At 51.5% G+C, this 16,595-nt stretch overlaps 1 protein-coding gene across 3 annotated transcripts in view; it reads left to right on the top strand.

Moving 5' to 3' along the window:
- LYRM4 (LYR motif containing 4) overlaps positions 1-16,595 on the top strand; it is an 88,606-nt gene that overhangs the window by 66,887 nt on the left and 5,124 nt on the right. Inside the window, exons 3-4 of one of the 3 annotated variants that reach the window (XM_042237131.2) lie at positions 10,400-10,609; positions 11,462-11,784. The exons of the other annotated variants lie outside the window; for them this stretch is intronic. Coding sequence (XP_042093065.1) covers positions 10,400-10,609; positions 11,462-11,503 — 252 coding nt within the window. The 3' untranslated portion in view covers positions 11,504-11,784. Of the gene's footprint in view, positions 1-10,399; positions 10,610-11,461; positions 11,785-16,595 lie in introns of those variants that run through there. 3 annotated transcript variants of the gene reach the window in all.

A 16,595-nucleotide genomic window follows, 5' to 3' on the forward strand; every position in this document is an offset into this window, starting at 1 on the left:
AAATGCTGGCCACTAAGGATATTTTTATACTTATCCACTAAGCTGTTTGGAAATGACAGTCCTTCACAGTCGTGTGCGACTCTGCGCAGTTCAACCCCACGGACTGTGGCCCGCCAGGCTCCTCTGTCGATGGGGATTCTCCAGGCAAGAATACTGGAGTGGGGTTGCCATTTCCTTCTCCAGGGGGTCTTCCTGACCCAGGGATCAAACTGGAGTCTCCTGCATTGCAGGAGGATTCTTTACTGTCTGAGCCACCAGGATGGTTCAGTGGGTAAAGAATCCGCCTGCAGTGCAGGAAACACAGGAGACATGGGTTCAGCTCCTGAGTCGGGAAGACCCCCTGGAGAAGGAAATGGCAACCCACTCCAGGATTCTTGTCTGGAAAATCCCCATGGACAGAGGAGCCTGGCGGGGCCACAGACCGTGGGGTCACATGAGCCGGACACGACTGGAGGGGCTGAGCACAGCAAGCTCTTGGAGGTTGTTAGTGCCGGGGGAGGAGAGTCAGACACTCCTGAGCTCACACACACACAAAGACACACGTGTGCATATATGTGTACCTACAGATGGATGGATGGATGGATAAACAGATATCAAGTAAAAGCTTTGGGGGACTAGGGACTGCTTTTCCTTCCTTCTCTGAGTCTTCCCCAGGAATAAACGGAGTGGGGCATGCTCCATGTTGCTGCTTACTTGGGGTTCAGGGCGGCTCCCCTCTTCAGGGACCCGCACCCCTTTCCACCAGGAGCCACGGCAGCGGCGGCCCCCTCACCAGTGGCTTTGCTTACGAGCCTGATTTAAATCCAGCCGTGACCCTACTCTGCTCAGGCACCGTTAAGCTGGAGAGAGGCCTTCAGTTTTAAATAAGAACAAACGAAATCTTGTCTCCTGAAGAAAAGTGGGAACAGCCTCCTGTGGCATTTCTTTAAATGGATTAATATGTTGATCTTGGGGTGAACAGGAGCTATCCCTCACGGTTTCATGATTAAGCCAGGTGAAATGAAAAGCAAATCTCACTGCTAAACACCGCCTCTGGGAATTTAGCTGTGTTATTTCTATTTTACAGGAACCTGCAGGATTTCTTCTTTAGTTAAAGCAGACTCTTGTAAATATAAAATCTCAGTATTCTTAAAAAAAACACTGTAGACACCATTTACTTGCTTCCTGTTTGCAGAGCTCCCACCAAGAACACTTAATCATGTTAACTGGCTGTGAGTGTCTAATCGTGTGAGAAATTGTTGCTGTGTCTGTACTTTGGCGAGTGAAGGAAGCGGCAGCCTGAGCCTGGTAATAACGCACCGATTATCAGAGCTCTGCGTCTTAGTCCTCAGCAGATACCCAAGTCCTTATTCCCCTAAATGTCTGTTTTTAAAGGGAAATTATCAGTCATAAAATAAAATGGTGACTTTTGCCATACTAGTTTATTCTTGAAGACTCATGGGAAGGTGCTTTCCCATATTGCACGCTTTCATTCAATATCTGTTTATAAGTGAGGGAATATCCACATGATTTTAAGAGCACGCAGGAATGCGTTCTCTGTTTTGTAAGGGTTGGAAACCTCTGAACCTACGACTCTGTGCTATTTGTCTGAGTATAAGGGGAGAGCTCTAGAAGGTGGATTGGGCATTACTTTAGCAGTTACTCATCAGGTGGAATTCAAAATGCAGAAAAGGTGCTTTTTTTTCTTTCTCTAGAAAAGGTGGAATCAGGCTGGGTGGGAGGTGCTGGCTGTAACAGCTCCGTGGTGCGCCCTGTGCGGGAGGCCCCTGCCACTGAGCTGGCGGTGTGGGGATGCGCAGGCAACCCCGGCAGGCCTGAGTGCTCTTCCCGAGGGGACCCAGATGTCTCCTACGTGGAGCCCTTCCTGTCTGCAGGAAACAGATGGGACGAGGTGCCATGACATGGAGTGGACAGAGGCGGTGGAGGTTTATCCTGAGGACACCCAGGGAGACGACATCTCTGGGCCACGAGCACCCACCGGTCCCCTTCCCACCTCCTCGCTGCCCGCCGCGTGATTTTTCTGCTGCCCCGAGGCTCACTAGAGTCCCTATTCAAACAGTCGCTGGATCTCTTCCATTCGGACATCCCGTCCTTACGGGCAGAGTCCCTGCCCCTTGCCCCACAGAGGTGTGGGGTCCTGGCCGCTCCCCCGGCGCCCCCTGCTCCAGGGCCTCGCCAGCCTCGCCAGAGACTGGGTCAGGGCCTCGTCCTGAGAGGACAGCCTTCGCCTTCAGGGCCAGTGGCTGCGCACCTGTTTTTGTGGGCGCGAGAAGGGTTATTGGTTGTCTGCGTTCGCCTCCGGTTTTGGCGGACACTGCCCAAGACAGACGCTAGTTCTGCAGAGCTCAGTGTTGAGGGACCGAGGCTATAACCCCCACGGTCACCTGCGGAGAGCATCTGACCTGCCTAGCCTGCTTCCAGAGGCCTCTGAGACCTTGCCCTCGGCCCCATCCTCTCAGCCACAGAGCCCACTGGGGCTTGTTCCACAGGGGGCGTGTGAGGGGCCTGGAGTGCAGCCAGCCGGAGGGCCGCACCAGACCCAGGACCCCTGCTTACTGCTCTCCAGCCTTCCAGCTGCCCCCCACCTCACGCAAACCTACATGGCATGTTAAAAACCAGTGACATCACTTCTCCAGCAAGGTCTGTATAGTCCAAGCTGTGGTTTTTCCAGTAGACCTGCATGGATATGAGAATTGAACTATAAAGAAGGCTGAGCGCCAAAAATTAATACTTTCGAACTGTAGTGCGGGAGAAGACTCTTGAGAATCCCTCAGACAGCAAGAACAAACCAGTCGATCTTAAAGGAAGTCAACCCTGAATATTCACTGGAAGGACTGATGCTGAAGCTCCAATACTTTGGCCACCTGATGCGAAGAGCCAACTCACTGGAAAAGAGCAGTGATGCTGGGAAAGATTGAGGGCAGAAGGAGAAGTGGGCAACAGAGAATGAGATGGTTGGATGGCATCACTAACTCAATGGACATGAGTTTGAGCAAACTCCAGGAGATAGTGAAGGATAGGGAAGCCTTGCTTGCTGCAGTCCACTGGGTTGCAAAGAGTCAAAGACACAGCTGAGCGACTGAACAATGCAGGCACTATCATTTTAACCTCGGAGTGGCTAGGAGAGGCTTGCTCACCCTTCGCTGCTGAGAAAACAGACCTAACACTGAACAGCAGGTAATGGCTCTTCATTAGAATCCCCGTTTCCGGGAAGGTCATAAGACATCCTGGTGAAAGCTCACTATGTGATAGATGTGTGCGTGGCTTCCCACCTCCCCCACCCCCCGCCCCAAACACAGACACACCTCTGTAGACTCAGCTGTTGGAAAATGACAGGATTTATCAGCATCGATCATTTGTTCCGTGTGTGTGTTCCTGGCAGCTGAGAAATTAAAGCCTCGTGAAGACCCGAAAACCTGTCATGTGTTCCTCCAGCGTTATCAGTAATCGGTCCAGCGGCCGGCAACGCAGGGCCCTCTGATTCTGATCGGAAAAGGCTTTCTGGATCCCTCTTCTTCCTTCCAGCCATCCTCTGAGAGTGACATTGTAAAGGTTCCCAGCCCTGGAGTGATGGGACCTGCACTGTGAAGCCCCCTTGCCGGACACTCAGTATGCAGTTCGGGTTGTTACTGCAGTTGTGAATGAGATTTTTCAGCCTGTAGAGTGAGGCGCTGGAGTTGTTTCCTGACGTTTCCTGTACATGCCTCGTGATCTTAGGTCCTCCACTCGACTCTCCCTAAGCCACGCCCTTTGTAACCTCCCTTCCCATCCCAGCCAGGGCTTGGGGACTAGGGAGGCAGGTGTCGGAATGTATTAAAATCCTCCCTTACCTACCCGCCGTCTGCAGGCGTTGTATGACATTCCTCCTGCCGTCTAACTCTGCTCAGTTGCACGTCTGTGTTAACTTAATAGGCTAAAGTTTTATGACCTTGTTAGATTGAACATATGGAGTGTGATCAGGATTTCTGATACTTGATGGGGGTGTGGACATTCAGCAGAACTGCCAGACGGACAGCAGTTCAAATTGTGGCTCAAAGACTTAGACTGTCTCATTTACAGGATTTTTTCCCCCTGATTATTCTATGACTCAGGCAAAAATTCAGCACACCATCTATGATCAGATTTATCAGGTAATCTGTGCAGAATTGAAGGAAGAGCCAGTGATTTAGGATCAGAGTGTTTCCTGTGGCTGTATAGAGGGTGTTTTCAGGCTTAATTGGTACAGTTAAGTGTTTTCATCAGGGATCTTCTGAGGGGCAAGCGCTCTGTTTTCTCTTTTGGAGTTAAGAGGGTTTTCCTTTTGTGCCTTTTTGTATTTCTTTTTAACCAAAGAAGATCCCGTGGGATGTACTTTTTTTCTGTAATAGATTAGAAGGATGAAGGATGATAAAAACCAGCCCCGCTCCCCTGTTTAGTCCATCACACCTGGCACAGCAATGCTCACCACAGATGCGTCGTCAGAGTACAAGTTGTTCATTTCCTGTGGATGATTCCCCAAGCAGCATCAGTTATTTGGGTGTTTGACATCCTAAGAAATACTTCTGGCGTCTCCTGCCTCCCAGCGATATCGTTGGGGGAACGCGTGGTTGGAGGAGCTCAGAGCTGAGTGTGTAGGTCTGTTGACTTTCATGTTGACCTCAGGCAAGTCACTCACTTTCTCTGGCTTTTGGCAGCCTCGTCTATAAAGTGAGGTTGAGTTCGTGACTTATTTCATTGGCAAGAGCATTAAAGTCATATGGTCATTCACTCAGTCAGCATGTGTCTGCCACCGTCTGTGTGCAGGGCTGGTCTAGCCGCCACAGGGACCCCAGCCACGTGCTACCCAAAGGCCTGCCCTCCTGCAGCAGCCCTCCATCCAGGAGGCAGAAAGAGCGCACAGGTAATTCTCAGAGGAAGTGAACGAGAAAGCGGAATTAAGAAGGACAAGGGAAGATAAATTTGTGTTTAGTTAGTCTCTGAGTGTGCCCTAGGGACTCACCCTGTGAGGTCAGCATTCATGTCCCATTTTATAAATAAGGGCTCAGAGGTTGTGCAGCTGCAGTCCCGAGCCAGGATTTAGAAACAACTTTTTGTGATTTCAAAGTCCATGCTTTTCCAACGTCCGTTGACATCACACACAGCTTGCGAGTCACCCACAACTGGGAGTCTCCTCCAGAGGTGCTAGCGTGTCCACACACACGGTGGGGCAGACAGCTGTGGCCCAGGCCTGGCTCTCAGTGCCCAGCCTGCCCCGCCCACAAGAAGGGCTAGCGGCTGAGAGTCCGCAAGGGCTCAGGGAGGCTTCTGTGCATGAAGGCTGGCTGGCTTGTTCACAGGTGTCCTAGAGTTATTGACATGCTTTTAAGTGATGGATGTTTTACTTGTAGGAAATCATTTACAGGAACGACCAGCTTAGCACTGTGATGAGCTCATAAGATGACCTATCCTCGAAATGGCTCATATGGCGCGTGTGCGTGTGTGTGTGTTTGCACACATGCAGACACTCGCATTGCACATCTATGATCTGTCAGGTTTTTACATTTACAAATGTTTGTGTTTAATTTTAGGGGAACGTTGACTCCAAATTTTCGCTCATCTCGTAGTCTCACTCTTCCAGTCATAGCTTAGGGGACAGGAGGGAGCTTATTTGAGCTCTGACCACTCACCAGTTGTATTCTGAGATCCAGGAAGCCCTCTGATGCCCTGATCTCCACAGCAGTGGAAGCCTTCGGGGCTGTGTTTATTCCCATGAGACATACCAAGATTTTTTTTAGATTGCTCTTCCCACCACCCTCAGCGCACCTGCTGATCCCTGAGATAGCCAGTACCCAGAGAGATCAGACGAATCCGGCAACTGAGGTGGGCCTTGCAGTTTCTGGTTCTCTCCTCCCTGCTCCAATGAAGGGCACTTGGAGAATGTCCAGAAAAGCAGTAAGGACCTGGCTGCGGCTCTGAAACCCAGCATCTAAGAGAGCTGCTGCGACTGGCTGTGTGACCTCGCTCAACCATGCCGTCCCTCCCTCGCCTCTGTCTCCAAGTCTGCGGTAATGAACCCCACACCACCCCTGGTGTCTGCATCCCAGGACCTGGGAGAACTAGTGAGCTGGGCAGTCAGCTGCTCCTCGTCCGGGTCTTGGACTGCAGGGCCTCTCGCAGGAAAGCTTGTGGTCAAGTGTGTCTTTGTGAGTGTGGTTTCTTTCAGGTCCTCACTTTATTATCCTTGCTTAATACATGCCCATAATATTGCTTCATATAAGCACATTAGTACCTGTTTCCCTGATATTGTACATATTAATGAAATTTCACTGAGTTGTTACGAAGCACTCAGGACTGTACATCTAACAGGAAGCTAAACTGGCAAACCACTGCTCACCCAGTGGTTTATCTGGGTCAGGAAGATCCCCTGGAGAAGGAAATGGCAGACCACTCCAGTACTCTTGCCTGGAAAATTACATGGACAGAGGAGCCTGGAGGGCTGGAGACCATAGGGGTCACAATAATGTCGGCACAGGACTTAGCAACTGAACAAATGGCTTATCTGAAATATTGTGTCATCCTGCCACCCTTAAAAGTGTAACAGTTAATACAGAGTTTCAAGTTTAAAGCAGAGTTTTGTTGTACCAAATAAGCATCATGTCAAAAAAATGAAATTTTGTTAAAGGATCTTTTCTAGATGATTTAAAAATTAAACTTAAGCTCCAGAAAAAAAAAAAAATCCAAGACTCATATTTTAAAGTTGGAAATACAATATAAATGAGGTCATCTTTACACTTACAGATTTAATTATATCTTCCATATAAATGGAAAATGCTTTTAAGTAAGAGGCTGTCATTCTCAATAATTATTGTTGGGAAAGTTAATTTGTTTGCTGTAAAGAGTGTGTATGTGCACACGTGTGCACATGAGTTCACGTGTATCTGTCTCCTCACTGGGTAAAGTTTCTTGTTTTCCTCAACTCTTCGGTCGTGTCCGACTGTGTGTGACCCCATGGACTGGAGCCCACCAGGCTCCTCTGTCCATGGGATTCTTCGGGCAAGAATACTGGAGTGGGTAGCCATGCCCTCCTCCAGGGGATCTTCCCAATCCAGGGATCGAACCCCTGTTTCCTGCGTTGCAGGCAGATTCCTTACCACTGGGCCACGAGGAAAGCCCCGTTCGGCGAATGTGAGACGTTCTCTTTCCATAACCAATTAGTCTTCCTGTTTTTTCAGCCCAAGGGGATGTGTACCTGCGTCCAGGACCCTGCGTTTATCTTGTGTTCCAGGTGCTACCCATCGGTCATGCTAAGCGATCACTTACTCCTCCTTGCCGTTTTTACCAGCTCGGCGGCCTCAGATAATCACGGCATCTCCCAGCTCTGCTTTTTCCTCACGGCTGAATGAGGGTGGTGGTGCCTCTCTCAGGGGGAGGACCTGAGCTGCAGGAAAACACACAGGCCTGGTCTCGGTTCCCCGCAAGGTCGAGTCCCCGCACGGATGGGCTTGAGAAGGGCCCTCAGCACTGCGCCTGGTCGCGCTCCTCCTCGGACGCTGTTCACAGACGGCGGGGCCCTCCCCCCGCGCGAGCCCCGAACCCTCTGCAGGAGGCCGGCGTGGGCGCGGGTGGCGAGCCGCGCGTGCACGCAGGCGCCCCGAGAACGTGCGCCGACCCGGCAAGGGTCGCACGCGGCGCCGTCTGCAGAGGGCCGAGGCGGTGGTGTGCAGCGCTGACGGGGGCGGCGTCGTGTCCGGGTCGGAGGCCTGGTCCACACAGGGCTGGGGGGGGTGGTGGCAGGAATGGGAGGAGCCGGGAGAGCCGGAGGGCATTCAAGGAGCCCGCACGCGGCTCGGGGGCCCAGGAGGGACTCGCAGCCTCGGTGACGAAGCCCTGGGCGCGGCCGCGCGCCAGGCTGGTGCCAACTGCGCGCCTCCCGAGATCTGATGCCGTTTCCCACCAGCGTGCACCAAGAGGGGTGAGGGGAGGAGTGTTCGAGCGTTTCTCCGCCTTGGCAGCCCCCTCGCCTGTGCCCCCCGCCCCACGGTGACGAGGGTCGTACCGCTCTCCTGAGCCTGTTCCTCTGGGGGCAGGAGGGCCCGTCTGCGGCAGAGGAGCCCTGCCGGAGCCCTCGCCGTCACAGCGCAGAGCCCAGGACAGACTGGCCGCGGGCGGCTGAGCTCCCCTCCTAATCTCTACGAGCTTCCTTCTCCTCTCCTGGAAAAAGAGAATCATCTTGTCTCCGCTTATCACGAGTGGATGTCCTTTCCTCTTCAAACAGAGACAAACTCCGCTGGTGGGGGGTGCGGCTTGAGGCTGGGCGGGAAGGGGCCTGCCTCACAGGGCAGCTGCCGTGCTGGGCTGGCGACCACCGCGGCCCAGACAGCCCCACCTGGGCTCGACCCGGCAGGTGGCACTGCCCGCCGCCCACCTCACGAGGGCCGCTTCCGCCCCTGGGCCTCCCCGCCAGGCTGCTGATGCCTGGGCTGGGGCAGGGGGTCTCTGGGAAGGACAGGGGGGAAACCTGATTCTCTGTGTGAGAATTTCTTCCTTTTTGTAAACCTGACACGTTTCTTACACACAAGCTGCTCTGCCCTCCTTGCCCGAGGCAGGCCAAGACCGCCGTCTCCTCCCCACACATCGGTTCATGCGCCTAAACGGACACCAAGGGATGGGGGAGGCGGGGGACCCAGTGGAGGGCAGGGGGCCTGGACGGGGAGCCCCCAGCACACACATGGTCAGCCACTCCGGTGAGGCTGTCACACCAGACCTCTGCCCCCCGGCCCAAGCGTTTCTTCTTGTGGGACTGGAATGGTTCTTCTGGAGAAAGCAATCTGCTGTCAGGGGCTTGGGAATTCAGATTCAGAAGCTTGGAACTGGAGCTCAGCTGCCGGTGGAAAATACACTGTGAATGTTTTATTCAGCAATGCATATATAAGGTTGAGCAGAATGCAAACACATAAATCACTTAAACAATAGCCGTTAAAAGCTGCCTCCCAGCCTTTCAGAACGGCTGCCCGAGCACTCGCGAAGTCCTCTGTTGCCATCTGCTGCCGAAACGTGTTATTACACTGCCGGGTCTCACTGCTTCTCCTGGGCCTCCGTATTCACACCCTCGGGCACGGGGTTTCCTGGGGTGACACGTGTTTGAGGGTTGCAGGAGGGACTGCAGCACCTTTAGAACTCTGTGGGGACAGAGCAGAGACGACAGAGCCCGTGTCTTCGCTTGGCTTTGCACCGGGCCGAGGCCTCAGTGCTCAGGAGTCCCTGGAAGCGCAGCGTCCTGTGACCGCTGCGGTCTGTCTCACCGCCCGTCACGCTCACCAGCATATTACCGCCAAGAAACAGGAAGGGTCAGTGTCTCAGCAGTGACACCCGCCCACAAGTCAGCACCGACTCCCGTGACCCCGGGCGGAGGCCCCTGGCCCCGCAGGAGTCGCTTCCTCCCCTAAGTCAGAGGTGAAGGTTACCAGGTCGGTGTTGGACCGCAGTCCAGGGTGGCCCCTGCGTCCTGAGTGACGCGCAGCAGCCAGCACCACGCGGGAGAGCTGCAGCACGGCCCTGGGGTCTCGGAGCGCTTGACGGTCTCATGTGCTGCCTCAGCCTCCCCGCGGGCCTTCGGGACCTGCAGGGGCACCGGCGAGGTCTCCCGTGCCCTGAGACAGTACACGGGCGTCTCAGCTCCTCGAAGCCTCCCGGAGCTCTGGATGGAGACCCTGCCCAGAGACAGTACACGGGGCGTCTCAGCTCCTCGAAGTCTCACGGAGCGCTGGATGGCGAAGACCGCCGGGGCAGCCACGCGGTGATCCAGGCTGGGGCAGGGATACCGGCAGCTGCGCAGTGATCCAGGCTTGGGCAGGGATACGGACAGCCGTGCGGTGATTAGGTCTTGGGCAGGGATACAGCAGCTGTTGGGGCGCGGGATGCACGGCCGTGAGGCGGGAAGGCACAGGGCCGCGACCGCGTACTCTTTCCAGGCTGAGTCGCTGCGGCGTCCCTGGCTCTTGACGTCGGGCGTGACTGTGAGCCCCGAAAGATGCTGTCGGTTAACATTATCTCTTTGAAGAACGGTGAGGTCATGGAGGGAAAGCCATGTTTCACATGGGCAGGGGGGTTTCCCTTTAACCGTTAACCTGCGGAAGGGAGAGCGGCGCGTTGGGTAGAACAGACATGAGACTTCCTTGTAATAGAAAATGTGGAGCCGCGTGGACCCTGGGTCGCAGCCCCCTATCCCCCGTCTCTCCGGTTCCTGCAAAGGGCCTGGGCCCTGGACAGTCTTGTTTTCAATCCCACAAATGTGGAAAATGGTCCGTTACTTTATATAAAGTATAGATTTTTCAGATATGAAAACTCTAGATGCAAAAACTGGGACGTTTGAAATAAAACTCGGGTAAGATACACATTACAAAGCTTACCATCTAAACTGTTTTTAAGTACACCATGTTAGATTTTTACAGGCTCTTATTGGCTGAATAAGAACCTAAGAAGCAAGGAAGCACCAAGCCTCACGTGCCCACAGGTGCAAAGCCAGTTGACACACCAGGGGCTGTTCCGGAGCCAAGTCCACGGTCCACGAAGGGCCTCAGCCAGCAGCTCTGAATACCCGGAACAGCCTGGAGCCTTGCTGCCCTGGGATGCTGAGCTCAGGAAACTTCAGGCAGGTGTCCTGCAAGACTGAAGCTTGTGTGGTTTGGACGTACATGTCATATGCTTATAAATTCCCCTCCCCCCACAAATTTTGTCAAATTTTAAACTTTATTTTTTTTTAATGTGTAATATTAAACATCGTTACATCAAAAGTATGAAAAAACCGTTAAAGAGGTACAGTTTTAAAATCAAACGTTCACTTTTACATAACACTCCTCAGCCGCCAGCTCTGGCTGTGGTTTCTGTAAATACAGCGTGACCTGTGCTGTGAATTGAACTTGGTTTCTGTAGCCTTACTTGGAAGTGTCTCGTTGATCCAAGCTGTAGCCGTGATGCGGTAGCCCTGTTTATAGAGTCGTGCTGATGGGGTGGGTTGGACTTTGCTTCTCCCCAGACCTCGGGCTGGGGCCAGGAGCCCGGATGAGTCAGAGCTCTCAGCTCAGCAGCTGCACCATAGAGAGCGGCCTCCCGCCAGCTCCCGCCAGCTCCCGCCACCCCAGACCTCTGTCCTCTCACCCTACAGTAGCAGAGACTTTCACACCTGTTGCCCAGGAGTGTTCACAAGGCGGGAGGTCCAGTTCTGGGTATTAAGTGCCCCGTGTAAGTGCCTGGAGCTTAGTAAGGCATTCGATGAACGTTAATTCTACTCTTCTTTGGGGGTTAAATTCTCAGGCTTTATCTCTAGCAACCACGGAATTTGAAAAAGTTAAGATGGATGACGGCGATGACTACACAAAAATGTGAACGTGTTTAATGCCGCAGAACTTCACGTTTAAAAATGGCTCAAATGGCATATTTATCCTGTGCATATTTTACCACTGTAAAAAAAAAATGAAAGTCTTGGGTTTGTTTCAAATTCTAGAGCCGGGAAGCTTTTTTGAATGGAGTCAGCAGGAAAACTTAAAAGAAAGTCCTTGTCTTTGACGAGTGGACCCCACCTGGGGAGGTGATTCCGATGCCTGGAAAGCAGGCGTGGCTGACGGGCACGCAGCTCACAGTCCCGGGAGGCAGTTAGCTCGGAGAGGGCAGTGAGGAGCAGAGAAGAGGATCCTTGAACAGGCCGACATCTGCTTCCGTCTGCAACCAGTGTTAGTTTGCAGTGGCTGTGATTTTGTTGTTCCTTGTGTCCCTTCTAGCCTTACTACGGTTTGATTTGCAAATAGAAGTTGTGTATATTTGAGTGTACGGCATGATGTTTTCATACCCACATGCACTCTGAGATGATTTTCACAGCCGACCTGATAAAATCCCACCCGCAAACAGTCCCCTTCTGTGTGTGTGGCGAGAACACCGCAATTTGCTCTCAGCAGATTGCAGGTGTGCAGAGCATCCTCATGAACTGAAGTCGCCATTAGATGGCCACCCTTAGGTCTCCACACCGGCCCAATCTTATCAGTTGGAGTCTGTGCCCTTTGATCAGTATCCGTGTCCCCTCCCAATCTGGTAAATGCCGCTCATCCTAGCACGATCTGAGTTTGGCCTCTTTCTTTTCATCTCCACACACACGTGAGATCCTCAGTGTTGGCTTTCGTGTCCGGCCCAGCCCAGTGTCCTGCGGGTCCACTCATGTTTTCACAGATGGAGGGATTTTCTTCTTTTTACGGATGAGCAATATTGCATTGTAGGTGCGTGCGTGCGCGCACACACAGTACTCTCTCTTGCCCGTTCGTCTTTCAGCAGATACTGGTCGCTTCTATGTCCTGGCGCTGACTGTGGGCGTGCAGCAATCTTTCAGGGGACTGGTCTCATTTCCCTTGGGCATAAACCCAGAAATGGGAATGCTGGATCAGATAGAAGTTCTGTTTCTAGTTTCTAATTTTTTTGGAACCTCCATACTGATGTTCGTGAGTATGAAACCTATACCAATTTATTATTCACTTTGTCTTATGGGAAATAGGAACAAATACAAGCAGTAGAGAGAACAGTATAATGAGCTCCAAGTACCCATCGCCCTTCACCCGCCTCTCGTAATTGCATGTTCATGGCCAACGGCATCCTGTGCATATGCCCACCCATGTTATTTGAGAAAATGTATGTTTTATGTGAAACTATTTTAGGACACACTTGGAAATATAGATTATTTTGTGAAACATAACTACAATACCATTATTATAATGAACATACTAACAGTAATTTCCGGAGAAGGCAATGGCACCCCACTCCAGCACTCTTGCCTGGAAAATCCCATGGACGGAGGAGCCTGGTGGGCTGCAGTCCATGGGGTCGCTAAGAGTCGGACACGATTGAGCGACTTCACTTTCGCTTTTCACTTTCATGCATTGGAGAAGGAAATAGCAACCCACTCCAGTGTTCTTGCCTGGAGAATCCCAGAGACAGAGGAGCCTAGTGGGCTGCTGTCTGTGGGGTCGCACAGAGTCAGACTCGACTGAAGCAACTTAGCAGCAGCAGCAGCAGCAACAATAATTTCTTAATATCTTCAAGTATGTGTGTTCAGTTGCTCAGTCATGTCCAACTCTGTGTGACCCCATGGACTGTAGCCCACCAGGCTCCTCTGTCCCTGGGATTCTCCAGGCAAGAATACTGTGGTGGGTTACCATTTCCTTCTCTATCAAATACACAGTGTTTAAATTTTCAGATTATCTCACAAATATAATTTTCTTAACTCTGTATGTTTGACTTAGGATCCAAATAAGGTTTTGGATGGTATGTCTTTTAACTGTGGGTTTGCCCATATCTTCCACCACACACTCTTGTTTTTCCTCGTCATTTGCTGAAGAAGTAAGTTCTCATCTCTTGGGTTTTGCTGGTTGCCTCTTTATTTTGTCATTTATCGTATATAACAGTTGATAGTTGGATCTTAACCAGCCGGGTACTTACGCTTGGCTAGACACTAGACTCACCTGGGAAATTTAAAAGAAACTCTGGCATGTGCAGAGATAGTCGGGCGGTTTCTAGATGAAGTTATACAAAAAGTCACCTCATCCCCCAGCACTTCCACTCCAGAAGAACTGAAGCAGTTATTTAAACAGAAGCTTGTGCAAAAATGTTCATAGCAGCACTGTTCACAACAGCCAGAGGTCCAGACAGCCCAAGTATCCTTACAAGTGAAGCAAAGGGCTGGACACACTAGGACGTGTGCATGCAGCAGAAGTCAGCCTTGAGATCTGCGAGTTCCTGACCATGCCTTGAGAACATCACGCCAGTGAAAGAGCCGGCTCAGAGCCACACGCTGTACGGTTCCGTCTCTAGGAGATAATTCAAGATAAGGAGGCCCGGAGAGACACGAGCAAATGCGTGGGGCTGGGGGTGGGCCGGGGGCGGATTGTTGGGGGTGCGAGGTTTCCTTTGATGGGGGTTGGGGGGGATGACCAGGTCCCAGGCTGGATGGTGCCAGTGTTGGGTACAGCACGTGACTGTCACCAGTGCCAGCGGTGAGCTCTCCCCACCTGCCCCAGCCTCTGCAGCCTGGCCTGAGGGGCCGAAGGCGCTTCTGTTTGAATAACATGGGGCTTCTGCTTAAAATGCTAATTACAAGGGACAGAAGCACTTTCAGAGGATGTGTGCTGGAGTACAAAGATGATGGAGTTTGGTCTTCCCAGATCCCCTCTCCTCACCTTGCCAGGCCAGGAGCTGGCCGTCTCCTCCCTCCATTCCCTGACCCTTGAGAGGCTTACTTAGCTCTGATAAAGTAGCGAGGTGTTGTTATGGATATATATATATTTGGAAAGGCCATAGGTTTGGAGTCAGAAGACCTGGCTGGGTTGGCCTATGTCAGCTCCGTAATTCGTGTACCAGTTGTGAAAGTGTAGGCAGGTCACTAAATTCTTCTGATTCCTTTTATTCATCCATAAGATGTATCATGTAGTGATAGGATATTTGTAAAAATTAAAGGAAAAACTAAAAAGACATTTTTAATGAAATGTAAAAGATGGTTTATCCTTGGAAGGAAAGCTATGAAAACCCTCGACAGCATATTAAAAAGCAGAGACGTCACATTGCCAACAAGGGTCCATCTAGCCAGAGCTATGGTTCTTCCAGTAGTCATGTATGAGTGTGAGAGTTGGACTATAAAGAAGGTTGAGCGCCAAAGAATTGATACTTTTGAACTGGTGTTGGAGAAGACTCTTGAGAGTCCCTTGGACTGCAAGGAGATCCAACCAGTCCATCCTAAAGGAGATCAGACCTGAATATTCATTGGAAGGACTGATGGTGAAGCTGAAGCTCCAGTAATTTGGCCACCTGATGCGAAGAGCTGACTCACTGGAAAAGACGCTGATGCTGGGAAAGATTGAAGGCAGGAGGAGAAGGGGACAACAGAGGATGAGATGGTTGGATGGCATCACTGACTGAATGGACGTGAGTTTGAACAAACTCCAGGAGATAGTGAAGGACAGGGAGACCTGGCGTACTGCAGTCATGGGGTCGCAAAGAGTCGGACACGACTGAATGACTGAACAGTAACAACAAAAGGGAGAAGCTAAGCAGTTAAGCCACTCAGCCTGGTACCTGCCCAGTAAATGTGACTTTCCTAGTGATGGATTGCTCAGCAGGTGAAGCAGGGGGTGGGGGTCACAGAGGAGGGTCGGGGTGAGATGCAGAAATGGCCCTGTCCTCACCCTGGGGGTATCCTGAAAGCCACAGTTATGGAAACCTTGGGGTGAAACCAGGTCAGAATCCCCCACCTGCTGGTCAGTCCTGGCCTGCCCCCTGGAGGCCCAGGACTGTGTGAAAAAAAAGCTGTGAGTTCGGGCAAGAGTTGTGAAGCCAGGACATGTGATGGTTGCCTCTCAATTATGATTTGTATTGTGCTTTTTCTTTTCCACCTAAATTGTATTCTCCAGGTCATTAAATATTCTTCTACAATGTCATTTTTAATGACTGCACATTGAGGATATGCTTTAAGAGAAAGTGAAGGGCAACTCTCTGGCAACTAAATCAAAAGTCTAATCAAGAGTAAATTAACCTGAAAAATGGAAGACTTCAAGATTTTCTTTGGCCAAGTCCTTGCATGTCTGGCTCTATTTTGTTTTGGAGGAATGATATCAGAATTTCCCACTGTAACCTTGCTTTTATGCATTTCTCCTTTCATTTCTAATAGTTTCCGCTTTATGTGCTCAGCCGTGGTCTTTATCCAGTGCCTGCAGGTTTACGCCTGCTACAGCTTTTTCATACATGTTGCTCACTATTCAATATAGTGTTTTTTAGACTCAACTTTACCTGGTCTAAGGTTAATGTAAACTGGTATTCCGCACCTCCCCCCCGCCGAGTGTGCCTTGTGTGTCCTAATCCATCCCCCGATTTCCAGTCTTTCTCAGACACTTTTGCGTTTGGAGTCTTGTTATCTGCCCCTGGTGGTCCTGCCACGTTTCCTACAGGGGATGGCTTGGCTGGCTTTGTTCCTGTCGTCTCCTCCTGTTACTTGTCACAGTTTGCTTTCTCTCCTTCACCTCTCCATCTTTGTTGGTCTGGGAACTCTGTTCTACTCTTCCGTATCTTTGGTGACTGTCTCCTGTGGCTGGATGCGGAAACTTAGATGCGTACACTTTTCACTGTTATTTGAAAAAGGATGTCTGGATCTCCATCAGGACATCCCATCTCCCTGTGTGTTCAGTCACTCAGTCAAGTCTGATTGTATGCAATCCCGTGGACTGTAGCCCGCCAGGCTCCTCTGTCCATGGGATTTCCTAGGCAAGAATACTGGAGTGGGTTGCCATCTTCAGCTCCAGGGGACCTTGCCGACCCGAGGCTGGACCCCGTCCCCGCGCATGCGCACATTTCATGAGTGCACCGGTTTCCCCGAGTCTAAGTGCTCCGACCGCCTGCCTGCCATTGGCTGCTGCCCGTAGTGTTGTTACCGGCAGACGCTCGGGTCAGGCTCCTTCTGTCTGGCTCCTAGGTTCCTTTCAGTTCAGTTCCTTTCAGTCGCTCAGTCATATCTGACTCTTTGTGACCCCGTGGACTGCAGCACACCAGGCCACCCTGTCCATCACCAACTCCCGGAGTTTACTCAAACTCATGTCCCTCGAGTCGCTGAT

Source organism: Ovis aries, chromosome 20 (genome assembly GCF_016772045.2).
Source record: "Ovis aries strain OAR_USU_Benz2616 breed Rambouillet chromosome 20, ARS-UI_Ramb_v3.0, whole genome shotgun sequence".
Taxonomy (NCBI): domain Eukaryota; kingdom Metazoa; phylum Chordata; class Mammalia; order Artiodactyla; family Bovidae; genus Ovis; species Ovis aries.